This window comes from Adiantum capillus-veneris, chromosome 27, assembly GCF_014529385.1.
Source record: "Adiantum capillus-veneris isolate H3 chromosome 27, ASM1452938v2, whole genome shotgun sequence".
NCBI lineage: Eukaryota > Viridiplantae > Streptophyta > Polypodiopsida > Polypodiales > Pteridaceae > Adiantum > Adiantum capillus-veneris.
The window spans coordinates 14,841,411-14,859,667 of NC_140957.1; the positions used below are offsets into that span (position 1 = coordinate 14,841,411).

At 42.8% G+C, this 18,257-nt stretch overlaps 1 protein-coding gene across 6 annotated transcripts; it reads left to right on the forward strand.

The window, feature by feature from the left end:
• The first annotated feature begins 10,063 nt into the window (after positions 1-10,063).
• LOC147421545 (tRNA/rRNA methyltransferase (SpoU) family protein) lies at positions 10,064-18,042 on the forward strand. 6 transcript variants are annotated; one of them, XM_086502857.1, is made up of 6 exons: positions 10,064-10,680; positions 15,931-16,288; positions 16,399-16,537; positions 16,676-16,737; positions 17,316-17,454; positions 17,573-18,042. In XM_086502857.1, exons 1-6 carry the CDS (start codon positions 10,086-10,088, stop codon positions 17,804-17,806), a joined length of 1,527 nt encoding a protein of 508 aa, XP_086358983.1. In that variant the 5' UTR covers positions 10,064-10,085; the 3' UTR covers positions 17,807-18,042. The 6 variants fall into 6 exon arrangements, with proteins under 6 accessions (XP_086358983.1, XP_086358981.1, XP_086358984.1 ...); XM_086502855.1 differs by having other exon boundaries at positions 10,065-10,680; positions 15,925-16,288; XM_086502858.1 differs by having other exon boundaries at positions 10,065-10,638; positions 15,925-16,288.
• Positions 18,043-18,257: the final 215 nt, after the last annotated feature.

The window sequence follows — 18,257 nt, forward strand, 5'->3', positions numbered from 1 at the left end:
GAATTTTTGTGCACATATCAACATCTTGTGTAGAGCCACATGCCTTCAAGACACACACATATACTTTCTCCACATTTGGCATACATATTGACCAAGGAATTTCCAAGCATGACAATTTTTGCAATAGCCCCTAACTAACAATAGTAGAGTGAATTTTTGTGCCCATATCAGCATCTTGAGTAAAGCCACATGCCTTTAGAATGCATATGATTTTGTCTGGAGAGAGATCCTCGCTCTGAAAACAACCCAGAGTTTCCTGGTTCTGTCCATATTGTGCATATCATGCAATCAGTGACGACATCCAAGCATGACTTTTTTTACAATAGCCCTTGACTAACAATATGAGAGAGAATTTTGTGCCCATATCAGCATCTTGCGTAACGCCACATGCCGTCAAAATGCATGTGATTGCGTCTAGAGAGAGGCCCTTGTTTTGCGTTGTGCTAAAATCGGCCTAGAGTTTCTAGGCTCTGCCCCTGTTGGGCATATCCTGCAATCAGAGATGACATCCTGCACAAGAAGCTCGTCAAAGACTTGTTGCACCATGACAGGTGCACCACACTTGACATGTTAGTAGAGACTATTGGGGTAAAGCCCCATGTGACCGGTTAGGCCAAGTGCCCGCCCACTATGCTTATTCATTATGTACATAATAGAATAAGGGCGCTCACATATTGTGAGTGAGTTTTAGCCCCTGCAAATACAAGGTCTCCTCTTCTCCTCTCTTCTCCATTGCTGCACACACTCACACATGCTCTCGCTCATGCACTTCAACTTGTTGAAGATGATGAAACAGGAAACAAAAGGAAGATAGCAACTCAGAGTAGGAAGAAGATGGAGAAGGAGAAGACACAGAGCTTGCGTACGAGATCTCTGTATTAGAATAATAGAGTTTTTACAAACTCAGAGCTACAAAGCTTATATAAGACCCTAAGAGATAAGGTGTCCTTTCACACCAGATGTCCAGGGGGAAAAACCCAGTGGGAGAAAAGTGCCCCCGGTGAAGCGCGTATACACACTAACACTACTACATGTCTACACATCCCCCCTGTAGTGATAGTGTGAATCCGTACAAGGTAGCAGATCATCATGTGTATGAGAGTAAGCCCAAAGCTTTTCGGAAAGCTTCAAACTTTTCTCGTGATAACGCCTTCGTAAATAGATCTACAATGTTATCCTGTGTAGGACAGTAAGTTAGTGTGATCTCCCCTGCATGTAGCCTTTGCCTGACATAGTGGTAGTGAACCTCTATGTGCTTTGTTCTTGCATGAAATACTGGATTCCTTACAACTGCCATAGCACTCTGACTGTCAGTGAAAATGGTAGTGGGTGCCTGTTGACACTCACAAAGATCTGCCAATAACCTGCGTATCCATACACAATCAATTGTTGCCGTGAAAGCTGCTCTGTACTTAGCTTCACAAGTTGATGTAGCCACTGTGGGTTGCTTCTTGCTTAGCCAAGATATACATGCATTTCCCAAGAAAAAACAATTCCCACTTTTGGGATGTCGTGTGTCAAAATCACCAGCCCAATCTGAATCGCTGTAACCAAGAAGCTGCATAGAACTGTGCTTTCCATACATATCCCCCTTGGAAAGAACATGGAAAGATTAGGGGTACTTGAAAGGTAACAAAGTATGCGCTTCACAGCCTGCCAATGATGCATACCTGGGCTGTGCATAAATCTGCTTGCTTGTGAAACCCCAAATTGAATGTCTGGATGAGTGTTGCCTGCCAAATATATCAAGCAGCCAACCGCTGCTGCATAAGTATGTACATCAAAAGGTTCTCCAGCATCGTGCATGCTCAACTTTGATCCAGTTTCTACGGGTGTAGAGATTGGTTTACAATTTTGCATACCAAACTTGTCCAAAATTTTATGCAAATATTTTCCCTGCAACATGTATATGCCATCCTTTGATTGCACAAACTGAACACCCAAGTAATAATGTAGCAAACCAAGATCAGACATCTCAAAGGTTTTTCTCAAAGCATCTTTAAACGCTTCAATGTCATCTGCAGTATTGCCTGTAAGAAGCATATCATCCACATAAAGTGTTAGCATAATGAGAACTCTATCTCTCTTTTTGACATACAAAGTACTTTCTGTTGGACTATTCTGAAATCCCTGCCCAATCAAATAGTATGTATCTTCTCATACCATGCTCTTGGAGCCTGTTTGAGACCATACAAAGCTTTACGCAATCTACATACCTTTTGCTCTTGACCTTTTACACCAAAACCACTTGGTTGACTTACATAAACTTCTTCTTGCAAATCACCATTCAAAAAAGCAGTTTTGATATCCAACTGATGCACTTTCCAACCATGATGAGCAGCAATTGCAACTAGTGATCTAACTGTGGACGCACGAGAAGTAGGAGTAAAGGTTTCATCATAATCTACTTTGTACCTGTCAACAGTACCATCTTGTTTCCTTTTTACCTTAACCCACTTTGTACCAATAGGCTTTTTACCTGTAGGCAAGTCCACTAGATCCCATGTACGATTCTTATGAATAGAATCAATTTCTTGATGCATAGAATCTTTCCACGGAACACACTCTAAAGCTTGTTCAAATGAATCAGGCTCATCTGCATCACAAAGAGTGCTAAAGCAAGCCAAATCTACTTGCTCTCTGCCAAAAGTAGTACCAACATGTGTTTTTCATGGCAACGGTGCATCCAACTTGCTATCCTGCAAAGTTTTTTGAACCCATTTAGGCAAGGTTCTTTCTTCCCTGAGAACTTCTTGCTCTTCACGCACAATTTCCTCTACATCATGAGGTGTCACATGCTGATCAAAAGATTGATCAAGATTATCAACCTGTTGTGATTCTTGATTCTCCACAAAAGAAGGAAGCAAACCTTCAAATACATCATGTGTCTGCATATGAGGTACATCAAAAGAAACCATAGGTTGAGCAGTAGTTTCTGCAAAAATTACATCACGACTTTCAAAAATCTTGTTTGTAGCAGGATTGTAAAGTCTATAACCTTTACTTCCACTACTGTACCCCACAAATATACATTTGATTGCCTTATCATCAAGCTTCTCACGTAACTGCTGAGGGATGTGAGCATAAGCAAGACAACCAAAAACACGAAGATAACTGACTGAAGGTTTTCTGTCATACCAAGCTTCATATGGAGTAATGGTCTTCAAGGCACGAGTAGGACACCTGTTCAAAACATGTGCTGCACAAGCAACTGCCTCCATCCATACCTTATGAGGCAAACTCTTAGCCTTGAGCATACATCTAGCCGTCTCCATTAAAGACATGTTCTTCCTTTCTGCAACACCATTCTGTTGTGGTGTGTATGGCATAGTGCATTGGTGTTTAATGCCTTTCTTTCCCAAAAAATCCTTAAATGCACCTGACATGTATTCACCTCCTCGATCGGTACGAAGAGTCTGTACTTTGCAACCTGTTTCATTTTCAACCATGGCAACATAATGTTGAAAAATTGAAAACACATCTGACTTTGCTTTGAGTGGATACACCCAACAAAACCTGGAAAAGTCATCAATGAAGGTCACAAAATAAAGGCGGTTTCCCATAGATGGCGTCCTCATAGGACCACATGCATCATTGTGTACAAGCTGCAACTTTCATGTCCCTCTAACTGAACCATCCTGCGAAAATGCAAATCTGTGCATCTTTCCAAGAACGCAACCTTCACATACATGTCTTGGTGGCATCTCCAATAAAGACAAATCATGCACCATATTATGACATTGTAAAGTCATTAAACTGCCATAACCAACATGCCCAAATCTAGCATGCCACAACTCAGCATCTTGCATGGCCTGAGTCTTTGTTTCTGTAATACATACCTGAATCTACTTTTCATAACGATCTAGCACAAATAGTCCATTTTCCAGCGTACCTGTAGTGATAAGAGAATAACCATTCTCTCGATCTCGTACAACACATCTGTCATCCTCAAAAATGACCCGAAGACCATTTTTTGCAAGAGAGGATACAGACAACAAATTCTTCTTGAACATATAAGACATCTGGCAAGCATAAATCTAAACCATCTGAAATGGTAATCAAAATCTTACCAACGCCTTTGATTAGATAAGAAGCATTATTTGCACATGTCACCTTCTTTCCTGTTGGAGCTGCATCCAATGAACAAAACAAATCCTTCCTTGAAGTAATATGCCTGGATGCACCACTATCAAAGTACCAAATCATTTGTGTCTCGTCAACAATGTAAGCAGAAAAATCTGAACATACTAAGAAAGCATAAGAATCCTGCACAAAGTTTGCAGACTCTTCTTTAGTTGTAGAAGAATCACCAGAAGCTGAAACAACCAAACTTGACTCTTTCTTCTTTTCTTTAGCAATTTGCTTTTTACACTCACTAATGTAGTGACCAGGTTTCTTGCAGTAGTGACATTTACCTTTCTTCTTGGACTTGTCGGAATCACCTTTAGACTTCTCTGAAGACTGTCCTGCACCAGACTTGGAGTGATGAACACTCTCTTTACCCTTGTTTTTATTCTGTACAACAAGAGCATAATCTATACCATCCACCTGTAAAGACTTGTTCTTACGTGATTGATCCTCCTGCAATAGCAAAGCCACTAACTCTTCAAAACGAAGAGGCTCAGGATTATCTCGCAAAGACAAAGTCAAAGAAGTCTGAAAAGTCAAATAAGATGGTGGTAGTGAATTGAGTGTTTTGGAAACCAAGTCCTTCTCTGGAATCACTTCATCAATGCTAAGCAATTTCTCTTTAAGATCCCTGATTTTTGTAAGATGCTCGACGATATCGTCACCTTCGTCCATCTGTATTTTGTCAAGTTGTTTCTTCAAAAACTCTATTCTGGTAGCGTTTCTTCCTCCACACATAGCTTGCAGAGTGTCCCAAGCATTCTCAGAAGTTCTGCAAGATCTAATATGTGGTGTGATTGTCCTATTTATGGTTAAGGCAATCACAGCCATAGCTTGTGCATCTTTTGTATCCCATTTCTTTTGCTCTGGAGTGACTTGTGAGGGTCCTGCACCAACAGCTGCACCACGACTAGGCGTGGCAGGTGCAATGCTACTTGGACGAACTTCATCTCCAAATACATAATCCCACAATCCTTTACCAACCAAAACATTTTTGGCCATAAAAGACCAAAGAGAATAGTTGGTACCATCCAATTTGTCTTCGGATGTAAACTCACCAAAAATCTCTTTCTCCGTAGATTGAGCCATATTGTGGATGCACACAAGAGAGAAAAAGAACCTCCAAGAGATTCACAAATCTCCTCTCCAATGCAAGCAAAACTCTACACAAAATCTCAGCACAAAGCTAAGACAAGCTGCTTCCCAAAAGAACTATTTACTTGAAGAAAATCTGTCAAAAAGCACACCCTCTTGATCTAAACGCCTCCGAAAAGTAACTTCTGCTGCGCTGCTCAGAACAAAATTTTGAGGGCTCGAACGGCTTCAAAAGGGGGGTAAAACTACAGGTCAGCTGCTGAGAATACTCTCGGAACATCGAGGATGCTCCCACGAGCAAATTTTCCGAAAACTGCCTGAAAACTGCGATTGCGCGCACGGACGCGAAAACGCAAGTAGAGGCTCTGGAAATCACCTTGCTCTGATACCAATTGTTGAAGATGATGAAACAGGAAACAGAAGCAAGATAGCAACTCAGAGTAGGAAGAAGATGGAGAAAGAGAAGACACAGAGTTTGCGTACGAGACCTCTGTAGTCTATCTCTCTGTATTAGAATAATAGAGTTTTTACAAACTCAGAGCTACAAAGCTTATATGAGACCCTAAGAGATAAGGTGTCATTTCACACCAGATGTCCAGGGGGAAAAACCCAGTGGGAGAAAAGTGCCCCTGGTGAAGCGCGTATACACACTAACACTACTACATGTCTACACAACTGGTATCAGAGCTCAGAGATTGGGAGCACCATTGGAGCTCTATGGGGAAGCAGATAGAGAAGCAGCAAAAACTGCAACACGTTTTTGTAGATCTGTTTTGACCTATCAAAACGTCTCCATTCAAGCCGATTCCCTATGTCCTTGGGCGGTCTTTTGTCCCCTTCAACTTTGCAAAAGAAAGTCTTCTCAAAATCTTTATCAATTTTGAGATACGTCACTCTGACTGTCTGCACGTCTAGGGTACACAGTTGCATAGTTTTACAGATCTATTTTGACCTATAAAAACAGCACATTTGAGGTCCATTCTTGATGCTCTCATCTGTTTTTGCATGGTCTACAACTTTGCAAAAGGATGTTTTTGCAAATTCTGAACAGTTTGGGAGATATGGACTGATCGGCTGTAGGGTATTCAAAAAGTTGAAGATTATGTATGCCTATTGTTGTGGTTTAAAACATTCGAAGAGCTCGGATTGAGCTTTGTCATTCTCTTGTTTTGCGCATTGATGTTTTCCTCTCAGTGAAGAGAGTGTGGGTTGAGATTTTCAACAAAATTATGCACATATGTTGAGAACACATTGTGGATGTATGCATTCTTGTGGACTCTCAAGATTCGAGAGTCGGATTTATCACAGGTAATGTGTATTGACTTGTGCGATTAAGCAGATTTCAAGAGTGCGGTGCACGGATTTGCAGAGAGTTTTGCAAGCATTTTTAGCATGATTATGACCTGAATTTTCAGTTGATTTGGATGCTCATTTGCTACACATTTGGTACATGCTTGATGCTTGTTTACATTGCCATGTGAATGCATGTGATGTGTGCTTTTTGGCGGATGATATTCTTCGCCTTGCAATGACATATGTGGGCTAATTTTCAGTTGTTTTGAGCATCAATTTGTGTCATATTTTGGTTGGTTTGCATCCAACTTTATGCTAGTATATGCCTCGCTTGTAGAGTGTGGTTGATGCACTTTGTGTTTCGGATTACAGGATTGTTTTCCAAGTTTAGGGAGTTGAGACAGTGCGAATTTTGTGCATGATTTGCTCATGGTTTTGAACATGTTTATGGCATGTATGGTTATTATGGTTAAAAAGCCAATTACTATCAAAACTCTGCCAGCTTTTTCTTGCGAGTTTATTTGTTTATGCACATGGTTTGCAATCATGTTCAGATTGCATGTGGCACTCAGTGGTTGCTTTGCCATAGTGTTTTGGCATCGCATTGTGAGGGTGTTTGCTCACTAGATTACGTCATTTGACATATATGTGGTAATCTCTTCAGGAGGGAGATTGTTGATGATAGTTTCATCGATTACCACATAGTGCTCTTGGATTACAACGGGTTTTTTTTGGCATCATTTGAGCAGTTTTGCTCATTTTTTTTCGTTGCATTGATTGCCATATTTGCTGATACTTCTCTTAGACAACTTATGCCAGCTTATGTTGTATTTTGACAATACTTGGTGTATGAGTTAGCGAGGCTTTGGCTATTGTCAGTTGATTGATTTGTGCTTGGTCTTGTCATAGGTTCGCCATGGATTTGGCATGTACATCATTGTCACGGTTTGTGCTTTTCCATACAAATTTTGATGGTTCAAACTTTGAGCATTGGAAAGCAGGTATGCATGATGCATTGACTCAGTTGGGCCAAGTGTTGCCACTACAGGGCATGGATGCTAGGCCAGAGTCTATGACTAACGATGAGTAGGAGGACTTGGATGAGCTTGCACGTTCGACGATCATGTTACACCTTGGTGAGTGTGTCTATCACATTGGTTTGGATGCATGTACAGCTAGAGAGTTATGGCAAAGATTGTGCAATGCTTTTGGCACGAATGAGTCTAGAGAGATGCCTACAGTCAAAGGACGATCTTATAGACATAGAGATGTTGTGTGTTGGCATTGTGGTCATACATGACATGTACGTAGGCGTTGTTTTTGGCGGATGAGACAGCGTAGGAGACATCACAAGAGAGATTCTATCACTTTGGATGATGTGGGAGCAAATGTAACGTATGTGGCTACGCATGACGGAGATGTGAATTTGCTTCCATGTTTACTCTTGACTTTCTTTTGTCGGTTTTTGACGACACATTACCTTCGCATTGGATACTAGATGTGAGTGCTAGATTTCACGTCACGCCAAGTCGTGAGTGGTTTAGCACATATGCTAGTGGTATGCTTAGACATGTGTGTCTAGCTGATGGTTCAGTGCATGGCATAGTTGGTGTAGGAGATGCCAGACTATTGTTGCCGAGTGGTGCATCATACGTGTTGCGAGATGTACGCCACGTGCCAGGTTTGACGCATAGCTTGATCTCTGTGAGTGAGTTATGAGACAGCGGATGCTAGGTAGTGCTAGATGAGCACAGTTTTAGATTGCATCGTGGACAAAACTAGTCATAGCGAGAGGTGCTAGCGTTGGCATGATTCATGCGATGCGAGTACATCACGCACGAGACGGCACAGTTTTCGTGAGTACGCAGCCATGCAGAGAGATGAGGCATGTCTCCTTTGCACATAGGTTGCATGATGCTCCAGTTTGTGAGCATGTTGAGCCAGCTATGCAGACAGTTGTGCAACATGGCATGTTATTCGTGGATATGATGATAGATATGGATGGTTTGAGTGCCGAGGACTCGACCGTGATTCACTCATTCATGGATATGCTTAGGCCAGAGGCTGATGTGTGTGAGTTAGAGCTAGGCATTGCTCTTACCACACCGGTTTCAGGACAGACATATGCTCTTGGTGCGCATGTGACATGCGATGGACACGAGGATGGATTCTAGGGATCGGAGTTCGGGTGTCAGGGTGATTTCCATGAGTGTAGTTCTGAGCCAGATTTGACTGAGATGGTCAGATTGGTAGATATTGCTAGGATTGCATCAACATTTGGGAGTCTCATGTACGAGATACTGATCTTGAGACCCAAGATTGCATTTGTAGTAGGTGCATTTGCAGTGGGAGCAGTTAGTCGTGCAGTGTGACTGACGTTGGCCTTGAACATAGGGGCACTTTGCAGTGTATGGTGAGATACCTGCAGGATGTGTGCGGCTTTGGTGAGGAGTATGGTGTCGATCGCTCTATACTCTCTACTATTAGAGCTGGATGCACACACATTCAGTGAGCCAGTGGGCGTTGGCTGAGGTCATACCTGTGATGGCCTTGTACAGGTATTGTACGGTTTTCTTTTCTCTCTCACAACCACATTGGGTTTTACGTGGGAGGTTGTTGGGGTAAAGCCCCATGTGGCCGGTTAGGCTAGGTGCCCGCCCACTATACTTATTCATTATATACATAATAGAATAAGGGGGTTCACATATTGTGAGTGAGTTTTAGCCCCTGCAAACACAAGGTCTCCTCTTCTCCTCTCTTCTCCATTGTTGCACACACTCACACACGCTCTCGCTCACGCACTTCAGAGACAACATATATTCCATCACAGGAAGCTTGTCAAAGACTTGTTGCACCATGACAAATGCACCACACTTGACATACATATTGATCAACCTGTTTCCCAAGTATGCGTTCTTTTCAAATGACCCACTATCGCGAATATCAACATGAATCCTACTACCTTGGTACAAATCCTTCTTCTCAGCACAGTCTTTAAATGAGCTCAAAAAAAATGCTCATTCTCTTGCTCTCCATGTTTAGTTGTGTAGGCCTTTATTATTGCTTTCTTGGCAGTGCTGAGAAAGAAAACGAATGTGGACAAATCCATCTTCTCAGCAGAGTCTGTAAGTGAGCTCACAAAAGAAATACTCATTCTCTTGTTGCTTGTGTAGCCATTGTTGCTTTCTTGGTGATTCTGAGAAAGAAAACGAATGTGTGTGTGCGTGTGTGTGGATTGACAAAAAAAAGCATGGGTGTGCAGTGGTTTCTACACAACATTCCATACAAGCAACCACCATTGCACGTTTCTTCTCTTACAACTACGATGCTACATGTGTGACCGCCATCGCATGTTTCTTTTGCTATGGCTGTGACACGCTACACGCCTCATATTTCGTCACTGCCTTTAGGGGAAAAAAATTAAATCTTTGGTGTTCCACGTGGAGAATCGTGGTGTCTGCCTTCTCCGAAATCGGTATTAGACAATCAAGGTAACGAGGTATCACTTTTTGAATTCTTACCATCTGCAAAGTGAAGCAATAAGGGCACGTTTAGGCTACAACATAAAGATGTATGGTTTAGCTTGCAATGGTTCATTTGGCTCAGCAGTGCGAGCATGGTGTAACGTTGTTGTAGAGGTAATGAATTGGAGGTTTGCAGTTTGTCCTAAGTCTGTCGCTTCCTTGTGCTCCCGTTGCTGTGCCGCTTCTTTAGTAGAGAGAACACATCCAACGTGTCTCCATCATGGCGTTCTCGTCTCTCCTCTATCTTCCAGCAGAGGTTTTTGTTGGGTGCGTAGAACACCACCCTTTCTTAAAAAAGCAGTAACACCTGCTGCCCTTCGGCAGGACTTATCAGAGAAGAAGCATCTGCCTTTCGTTGAAATCCCTCCACTTGCAGAAGGTTCTTACGATGCAAAGAGCGCCATTTCCTCCAACCTTCTCGAGGATGCTCATGGGTCTTCCTTTACATCCAGCGGTTCTGGAGACGAATGCAATTCTGTCGCCGGGACAGCTCTCAGCACAGCTGTCATTACGTTTTCGAACAGCAGGGACTCACTTGATGTCAATGTTGATACTTCACAGCTCTCTAGAGAAGTTGCTACTGAAATCTCTGCCAGTGGTGCGTCCATGTCAGTCCCATCGTCACTTGAAAATGCATCAGGTTTTGCTTTGTTGATTTCTTGCACATAGTTTTCTACTAACTAGCATGGAGTCATGTTTGGCTTCTCATGAAAACTTGTACTTTATAACTATCTTAAGGTTTACATACCAAGAGGTCCGGGTTTCTTTGTAATTTTCAAGATATGATAAGATACTCTACGGTAACTTTCAAGATAGAATAAGGATACTCTAGGAACAAATTGCTGATATTTTTTTTAAATACACGATCAACATGAAAGCTACGAATGCATTCAAGATTGGAGATAATCTCTAATTTTGAAACTAATTCATGCTCATTTTTGTGTGAAGCACTAATGCCATGTACATTTGAAGATAGAGCCTTAATCACTTCAAGACATAGCAGTGGCTTTATGTTCATTTGACATGTTTGCTACTAGAAAATCGTGCCTTTGAGGAGCTACGTGAAAAGCAGAGCACAACTTTTATTTTATGAAAGTTATGCAAAATAATGATGAAGTATTCAGTGCACATACTAAGTGAGTGCCTTATGGAAGTTGTCAAAGTCGACGATAGGGAAGCGTACAATGAGGGAGAAAATGCACGAGAGAGGGAAAGGGGAGAGACTGCTGATCCAACCAATTGGGCAATGATTTGATGATTATACAATGGGGCCTAGGTGTTTCTTGTGTGCTAGCTTGGGGCCTTAAGTACCCCCCCTCAACAAATTGCCCTACCCAGAACTTTGACAAATAAGTAAAATAAATACCTAAAGCCAAAATAAATATTGGAATCACATTGGGATAGTCATTTGAGATGCTATAACTGTAACACCCTCTCTGCAACAATCAAATTGATTTACAAAAAAAAGTGTGCGTGTTTGGATGTGTGTGTGCAGCAGGGTTGAAAGCGGGTGGGCTTGGGAGGGCTGGGTGTGAGAGGGTGCGGGGTGTGTGCTGGGGGGGCTGGGTGTTAATGCCTACAGGCAGGGACTGCAGCACAGAGCACAGACGGGGAAGAGGGGTGCAGCCCAAGTGGCGCAGGCAGCAGGGTGCAGCCCAGGTGGCGTGGCCAGCAGCAGGGACGATGGCAGTCGATGGCGATGCAGCAGGCAGTGGCACAGCTCAACAGCGGGTTGTCACGATTGTGACTATGTTGCAGTATTACATCTCTTCCTAGTTGCAGATACGCGAAGGGCCATGCCAAGGAGGACCCCTGCGCTTGGATGGTCACACCCCTTCGCCCAAAAGACATACCTCTTCGCCAAAAGCCACACTCCTTCGACGACTGGTCACACCCCTTCACCCTATGGATGCGACTCTTCACCCAATGGTTGCAACTCTTCGCCGAAAGGATGTGTCTTTTCGCCTAAAGTCATGTCTCTTCACAAAGAGACATGCCTCTTCACTGATGACCATTCAATTCCTATAAAAGGAACCCTTGTATCACACTTTCAATCAATCAAACACAGAGTCTTCTAAGTCTTGTTCTGAGTTTAGTTTCAGTTTCTTAAGTCTTAATCATGAGTTTAAGTACTTAATTAAGGATTAGCGACTATAATCCTTACAGTGGTATCAGAGCATATTTTTTCCCGGGACCCGAAGGTTGTGAGCCTCTCACCCTCGCCGCTACCCTCTCTCCCCCCCTTCCCGGAGTTGCATGGAAGCAGAAGAAAGGTGGTATGCATGTGCATACGAGCATATGAGGTAACCTAAACCTTATTTCTCAATTCTGTAAACAGAAAACAGAACACAGATGTGTGTGCGCGCGTGCACGTACCTGTGAAGGTGATGCTGGTGGTCCTGCTATCGCCCTTTCGTGGGATGCACCCTTTGGCTTTTGCTTGCACCTCTTTGTGCAAATAGCCACATATTCAGCAGGCTGCCCCTTCGAGCTCGCACCTCTTCGCAACGGCGTGCCCCTTCGTGATCGCACCCCCTAGGCACATGCAACGCTGGCTGGATTGCTGCTTCGTGATGCAATCTACACCCCATGGTGCATGACATGCTGGCGGCCCTGCAATTTCCACGCGTTGATGTGCTTACGCTAGCTGCTCGCTGGCTGAAATGCTCTTCGTACGTTTCTTACGCAAGTATTCAATAACCAGCAGCGTTTTCAGTTTTTTAACGCTACTCCATTTAAGTGGCCATTAAAACCCAATGTGGGTGCCCAACTTGGCCGGCCAACCCACTTACATTAATTAAAAAGGACCATTTAGCACACCCAGCCAGCGTTTAACAAAAACGTCAGCCAGCCAGCCCTCTTGTTCGCCCTCAACCTCTTGTTCGCACTCCCATGCTCACGAGATTCTCTCAGTACAAGTGCAATGTATGTGCAATGGACAATCTTCCTGAGGAGATAGACTCTGGTCCTGCTTCTCAACCTCTTCAAGATCCATTACCAGCACCAGATGCAGAACCCATCTAGCGGGAGTATTGTGGGTATGTGACATATCGTCACGCCACACAATTTCAGTTACTCCTGTTGAGCAATCACATGGCCGGATCACAAGATGGCAACGACCATAATATGCTGGAGGACCCGATAGCAGTTCTCAAAAAGCAAATGGCAGCAATTTCATCAAGCCTCACATCGATTCACACTCGCTTGGATCAGATGCAAATGCAAACCCCTTCTCGGAGTCAACCAACAACTTCTCGGACAATACATGCATCTTCTTCCGACGCTTCAGTGGTCAACCAACAAGAACCACTCAAACATAAGCCTTCGGAATTGAAATTTTCTCACCCAAAGCATGGTTTCTCAAAGACAACTAGACACAAAGTACCTTCGTGCGAGCAACAAAAGTCTCAACATGAATATTCTTGGAAAAGTTACAGTTCTATGCGACCAACTTCTTATTCGAATCATCAGCAACAAAAGCAGCAATATGAAGCTTCCAAAGGATCATCAGCAATATCAAGATGGGCTTACTTAGTGGCACATATATCTGACCCTAGTCGAGTACTCGGTCGTGAACGCCGCGACGCTGGACAAGTTCCCCCTCGCGAGCCATGCCCTACATTTAAGTCTTTCTTATCTGATGGTGGTAAAGTCCAAGATTTATTGATCCTTTCCTTGTGCAAGAGGATCCTTCAGAGGTCTAAGAGGCGACAACTCCCTCAACCTCCCCCTTCTCAATTGGAAGCCTTAATACACGCTGAGAAAGCTGAAGATTTAGAAGATTCCAATTCTTATGTGACAACCAACAAGCACATAACCCCTTCTATGGCCGTGATCCAGGCAGAAAAAGTCATCTCATCACCGCCTTTGCAGAATACAATCTTTGTCTCTAAACAGATACCGGATGCTCTGGTGAATGATACTTCTTCAAAGTTGAAGACTCCAGTCCTTGCCTTCAAAGGTGCAAAGGATAAAGCAGATGCAGACTGTTGCAGCATGACTTCAGTCGCTGCAATTGAATCTTTGGACACAACTTGTTCCAACGATAAACCTTTACAGATGGATATACCTTCAAACACTACTCTGTCTCAGTTTACGACATCCCTTCAGGAGGATCTTACTGTTCCAGACAAACCAATGGAATACCTTACAAATTTCCAACCAGTGGTCATCACTCAACAGAAAACTCAAGTCAGTTTACCAATAATTTCACTTGAAGCAGATACAGATTCAATCTTTTCTTGGACAAAGCTCAAAGTTACAAATGACTTTGACAAAGGCACTTATCAAGTTGCAGATATGATCAGTTTTTAGTTTGGAAAAATAGTCATGGTCAATAACAGTGCCATGACATGGGACTTAACAGAAAGAGCTTTGGATGCAGAAGCACTACAACGATACATTTTCTTCTCCCGGAGTTTTCTTCAACTACCTTGGGTTTTATTTAAAGAGGGAGGGAATGTCACGATTGTGACTATGTTGCAGTATTACATCTCTTCTTAGTTGCAGATACGCGAAGTGCCATGCCAAGGAGGACCCCTGCGCTTGGATGGTCACACCCCTTCGCCCAAAAGACATACCTCTTCGCCAAAAGCCACACTCCTTCGACGACTGGTCACACCCCTTCACCCTATGGATGTGACTCTTCACCCAATGGTTGCAGCTCTTCGCCGAAAGGATGTGTCTTTTCACCTAAAGTCATGTCTCTTCACAAAGAGACATGCCTCTTCACTGATGACTATTCAATTCCTATAAAAGGAACCCCTTTATCACACTTTCAATCAATCAAACACAGAGTCTTCTAAGTCTTGTTCTGAGTTCAGTTTCAGTTTCTTAAGTCTTAATCATGAGTTTAAGTACTTAATTAAGGATTAGCGACTAGAATCCTTACACGGGTGACCAGCAGGGGCCACGCTCGCGCGAGCAGGCAGGGGGTGGTGGGCGCTGGCGTGAGCAAAGAGAGAGAGAGAGAAGAAGAAGGATAGAATTTTAATGTCGTAGGAAACTATCCCAAGAGACCTTAAATATCTAACTGAGGAAAAAGAGAGAGAGAGAGAGAGAGAGAGAGAGAGAGAGAGAGAGAGAGAGAGAGAGAGAGAGAGAGAGATGAAATCAAATGCTATATTAACGTCTTCAGAAGGCCAAAATGACCTATGAGACCACAAAGTTACAACATGGTGGAATCTAGTACAATGTCTATGTACAAAAGTTAAAAAGCGGGGTGCTGAAAAAAATATAAAAAATCCCTACCTACTAGATGGTAAGTTGGGGGGGGGGGGGGGGCTCGTACAATATCTGATACAAAGGCTGATACAGGGCTGAGACAAATGTGATACAAGGGCAGATACAAATACAATCCTCATCAGGGTCACAGGAAGTCCATCATCGGTCATTGTGTCATCATCATGAGAGAGAGAGAGAGAGAGAGAGAGAGAGAGAGAGAGAGAGAGAGAGAGAGAGACTTTGATGCCGAAGGAACCATGGTGAGAGTCTTGGTAAACATTTCTCAACCAAGAGAGCCTTCACAAGTAGACCCATTTACTTCCTGATTGTGAAATCACACTTTTCGAAACATATAGAAAATGTCCTAGATAGAAAGAGCGAAGTTAGCTTGGATAGGGTCTGTGGCAAATTCATACACTTCTCCACAATCAAGGAGCATACCAAACAATGTTTTAGTTGATGACTTTGTTTAAAAGTCTGCTTGTAAGAATGATAGGCGACGCTCCATTAGCTTGTAACAAGTTTGATTTTTAGCAAAATAGAGAGTCAAAACTGCCTCCATAAGTGCAAAGTTTACTTGTTTCCTCTTCTTGACGTGCATTACTTATCTTTTCCAATGGCACATTCATGATCATTATGTCTAATTTTCATCTAATGTCAGATACAGCCTCCAACACTGCAAGGGGTGGATCGTCTAAAAGTGGTAAAATTAGGCGCATGCTAAATTCCTGTCATGCAGCTATTAACAGCAACAAGAATAAGTGCCTGCAATGGTTTCCCTACCTTGATCAATTCGAAGTGAAAGACAGAGTATTGACCAGCACTCAAATTATGGACATGCTTGGCCCTTTTATGTTTGAAGAGAGAAAACAGAGAATCAAGAGGGTGGTAGCAAACAGGACATACACAGTATGCCCTGTGGTTGAAGGATTACTCGATATTGGAAATATAGCTGCAGTTTTAAGATCTGCAGATGCTCTTGGATTCCAATCAGTCCATGCCATCTCAAACGAGACAGACAAGAGGTGAGTGAGGTTATTTTTTACAAGGCACACTGATAAGGAATTTTTTTAAGCTCAATAAACGTTCATAAATGTCCCATGCCATTGCTTATGTTGGTGATGATTTGAAGCAGGTACAAGAAAAATAGAAGGATTAGCATGGGCTCAGAGAAATGGTTGGATGCAGAACTTTACCAGGCCACCAGAGATTGTTTTGAAGAGTTGCGTTCTCGCGGCTACCGAATTGCAGTAGCAAGTCTTACAGACAAAGCTGTATGGGGTACACATGCCCATTATAGATTTTTATGATGACAGGATTTTGGTAGTGCTTGCATCAATTTCTGGACCAAATCTGTTAATGAGGTTTAATCAGGGCAAGATTTTAACAGGAGAGGTAATTCAATGATTCAGGTTCCCATATTTGACATGGACTGGACTGTTCCAACGGCTGTTGTCTTTGGTAACGAGTACAAGTAAGTATCAACAACTTGTTTGTAGCACAATGTTTTGCCTCGTTTTTGGTGGTTGATACTGTAATGGGCATAGTCTAGCTGTATTTTGTGGTGGATGTCTTAGGTTAGTCATCACAAAAGACAGATATACAGCATGTAGTTGACAGGATATTGATGGCCATCTTGTGAAGGCGTTTTGCAGGGGCTACTATGATACCTGGATAATGAAAAAGGATAGTGGCATTGTTGGATTGTAATATGCAGGAGCCTTCCACTGTTGCGTATCGTATCAACTGAATATCAGGCTCAGGCTTTCATCTAGTAGTTGCCCTGGGTTTTGAGCCTGTCTGAAAGAATGAACATTGTTTAGGGCTAGGGACTTCGACTCAAATAATGCTCCGTAAGGTACTGGACAAGGGCTCTGCCCATGGAATGAGGGGGCACTAATGGTTTTGAGTGGCTGAAATTTTGTAATTTGGAGTTCACATTTGCCACCCAAAGGTCGTTTGTTGATCACATTGTAGGAGCACAAGGGACTGTACACTGAGCCATGGTTCTTTTCACATGATATGTGCTAATTTGAAGGTTCGCAATTGCAGGGGGGTCAGCATGGAAGCAATGGAACTGGCAGACTTCAGCTGCTATATTCCTATGGAGGGAATGGTTGATTCCTTCAATGTGTCAGTGGCAGCTGGCATTGTTCTGCATCATGCGGTGAACGACAGGAAAGCTCGACTGGTATGGCTTTTAGCATGCCTTCTATAGACTTGTCTTGAGTAGAGTGTGGCAGGTGCGATGAGTAGGAAAATGGCTTTTGAGCTTGACATGGTTAGGTTTCTGTATTTTTTAAACACAGGGAAAGCATGGTGACCTAGGAGAGGAGGAACAGCGTATATTGTCAGCAGATTTTTATTTACGCCATAGCTCACGGTCCTTAAGCTTGATTGATCGATTGCTTCAAATAAAGCAAGAGGCGAAGAAAACTGATCTGAGGTCTGTTTTAAATGGAGATCTGGAACTCGATATTGAGCTTCCAGAATATCTAAAACTTGATTTAGAAAAGGTTTGTTCAGAGTTCAATCCTTCATAATGGTAGGAAGCTGCTTTGCTCTAGTACACTCAGGCAGCTCTTCAGCTAATTCATTTACTGAAGGGCTCTATTGCATGTAAAGTATGTGGGACATTTTTGGACAGGCTGATGTCCATCAACTCGACAACTTGCTCCATCATGTCCCTACATGTTTGTCGGTTATACGATTCAGGAGTCAAAGAAACAGGAGTGTCAGCTGAAATGATTTACAAGAGATTTTTTCGTTTGAATGTTCATTCAAGGCTCAATGAAGTTAAAGACACGCTGGCTAACATCAACAGTTCTTGCGTGTCTGTCAAGTGCTTGCTAATATAGATGACAGTTAAGAAAGAAAAAAGTTGGGATGTTTTCTAGTTATCCTGAATAGAACCCATTGAATCCTGGTATTGAGAAAACATATTGTGTTTTAGCATTTTTAATAAACTGGTTGAGAGTAGTGACGCTCAGTCGA

Excerpts from the sequence above, each read along its gene's own strand:
- LOC147421545 (XM_086502855.1), top strand. The coding sequence starts at position 10,086 with ATGTATGGTTTAGCTTGCAATGGTTCATTTGGCTCAGCAGTGCGAGCA. Across the intron at positions 16,538-16,675 it reads CAAGTCTTACAGACAAAGCT|GTTCCCATATTTGACATGGA; the intron begins GTATGGGGTACA and ends TCAATGATTCAG. Across the intron at positions 16,738-17,315 it reads GTCTTTGGTAACGAGTACAA|GGGGGTCAGCATGGAAGCAA; the intron begins GTAAGTATCAAC and ends TCGCAATTGCAG.